At 52.0% G+C, this 2,500-nt stretch overlaps 1 protein-coding gene across 1 annotated transcript in view; it reads left to right on the forward strand.

Annotated features, from left to right (window-relative positions):
* LOC139381769 (C-terminal binding protein 2, like) overlaps positions 1-2,500 on the forward strand; it is a 93,076-nt gene that overhangs the window by 66,277 nt on the left and 24,299 nt on the right. The window contains exon 2 of the mRNA XM_071125521.1: positions 511-665. Within this exon, the coding sequence (XP_070981622.1) occupies positions 511-665 (155 nt within the window). The remainder of the gene's footprint in view (positions 1-510; positions 666-2,500) is intronic.

A 2,500-nucleotide genomic window follows, 5' to 3' on the forward strand; every position in this document is an offset into this window, starting at 1 on the left:
CTCTCCTCCTCTCCTTCCCCTCTGTAGGGACGTCAGTGAGTCAAAACGAGACACTGTCTGTCTCCTCTCCTCCTCTCCTCCTCTCCTCCTCTCCTTCACCTCTGTAGGGACGTCAGTGAGTCAAAACGAGACACTGTCTGTCTCCTCTCCTCCTCTCCTCCTCTCCTTCCCCTCTGTAGGGACGTCAGTGAGTCAAAACGAGACACTGTCTGTCTCCTCTCCTCCTCTCCTCCTCTCCTCCTCTCCTTCCCCTCTGTAGGGACGTCAGTGAGTCAAAACGAGACACTGTCTGTCTCCTCTCCTCCTCTCCTCCTCTCCTCCTCTCCTTCACCTCTGTAGGGACGTCAGTGAGTCAAAACGAGACACTGACTGACTGTATCAGAACCAGTAAATGGGCTGCCTCACGTTTGGTTCTGGTTTGGAAGTGAACAAGTGTCTTGTAGATGGGATCCTGGTTTCGGTTTCTCACCCCTCCTCTCTTCCTCTGTCCCCTGTCGGTGTTCTCTCCAGGTATCCGGCCCCAGATCATGAACGGGCCGATGCACCCTCGCCCCTTAGTGGCCCTGCTGGACGGGCGTGACTGCACCGTGGAGATGCCCATCCTAAAAGACCTGGCCACCGTCGCCTTCTGTGACGCACAGTCCACACAGGAGATACACGAGAAGGTGGAGTAACTAACTAACACACACACACACACACACACACTCTTTCACACCCTTGCTGAAGAGCAGATGGATAGCCGACACGGACAGCCGACACGGACAGCCGACACGGACAGCCCCACACTCCATTTTCTTTCTTTCTTCCCCCTCCTCTCCTCCCCCTCTCCTTGAATCTCCTCTTCTCTCCTCCCCTCCCCTCCACCCTCCCCTCCACTCTCCTCTCCGCTCATCTCATCTCCTCCCCTTCACCCTCGTGTCCTCTCATCTCAATTCCTTTCCTCCCCTCTTCACCCTCTCCACTTCTCTCCTCTCCTCCTTTCCTCTCCCCTCCTCTCTTCTCCTTCCCTTTTCTCTCCTCTCCTCTCCTCTCTTCCCTCCCTCTTCTCCTCTCCTCTCTCCTGGTGCTAACTTGTGAAACTTCACTGTTGTCCTTTATGGTCTTCTCAGCCAGTTACAGTAGTGTTCTCATGACGATGTGATGTCACTTGGTGCAGGGTTACGGTACCTACTATTTCACTTCCATTATTCTGAGAGAGAGGCTTCTCTTGTTTCTCAATATACACCACATGACCAAAAGTATGTGGACACCTGCTCGTCGAATATCTCATTCCAAAATCATGAGCATTAATATGGAGTTGGTCCCCCCCTTTGCTGCTATAACAGCCTCCACTCTTCTGGGAAGGCTTTCTACTAGATGTTGGAACATTGCTGCTAGAACAGCCTCCACTCTTCTGGGAAGGCTTTCTACTAGATGTTGGAACATTGCTGCTAGAACAGCCTCCACTCTTCTGGGAAGGCTTTCTACTAGATGTTGGAACATTGCTGCTATAACAGCCTCCGCTCTTCTGGGAAGGCTTTCCACTAGATGTTGGAACATTGCTGCTATAACAGCCTCCACTCTTCTGGGAAGGCTTTCCACTAGATGTTGGAACATTGCTGCAAGGGGACTTGCTTCCATTCAGCCACAAGAGCATTAGTGAGGTTGGGCACTGATGTTGGGCGATTAGGCCTGGCTCACAGTCGGGGTTCCAATTCAACCCAAAGGTGTTTGATTGGGTTGAGGTCAGGGCTGCAGGCCAGTCAAGTTCTTCCACACCGATCTCGACAAACCATTTCTGTATGGACCTCACTTTGTGCACTGGGGGGCATTGTCATGCTGAAACAGGAAAGGGCCTTCTGCAAACTGTTGCCACAAAGTTGGAAGTACAGAATCATCTAGAATGTCATTGTATGCTGTAGCGTTAAGATTTTCCTTGCCTGGAACTAAGGGGCCCGAACCATGAAAAACAGACCATTATTCCTCCTCCACCACCAACTTTACAGTTGGCACTATGCATTGGGGCAGGTAGCGTTCTCCTGGCGTCTGCCAAACCCAGATTTGTCCATCGGACTGCCAGATGGTGAGATGTGATTCATCACTCCAGAGAACGCGTTTCCTCTGCTCCAGAGTCCAATGGCGGTGAGCTTTACACCACTCCAGCCGACGCTTGGCATTGCGCATGGTGATCTTAGGCTTGTGTGCGGCTGTTCGGCCATGGAAACCCATTTCATGAAGCTCGCGACAAACAGTTCTTGTGCTGACGTTGCTTCCAGAGACAGTTTGGAACTCGGTAGTGAGTGTTGCTTCCAGAGGCAGTTTGGACCTCGGTAGTGAGTGTTGCTTCCAGAGGCAGTTTGGACCTCGGTAGTGAGTGTTGCTTCCAGAGGCAGTTTGGACCTCGGTAGTGAGTGTTGCTTCCAGAGGCAGTTTGGAACTCTGTAGTGAGTGTTGAAACCGAGGACAGACGATTTTTATGCTCTACACACTTCAGCACTCGGCGGTCCCGTTCTGTGAGCTT

The sequence above is a fragment of the Oncorhynchus clarkii genome, chromosome 23 (assembly GCF_045791955.1).
Source record: "Oncorhynchus clarkii lewisi isolate Uvic-CL-2024 chromosome 23, UVic_Ocla_1.0, whole genome shotgun sequence".
NCBI classification, from domain to species: domain Eukaryota; kingdom Metazoa; phylum Chordata; class Actinopteri; order Salmoniformes; family Salmonidae; genus Oncorhynchus; species Oncorhynchus clarkii.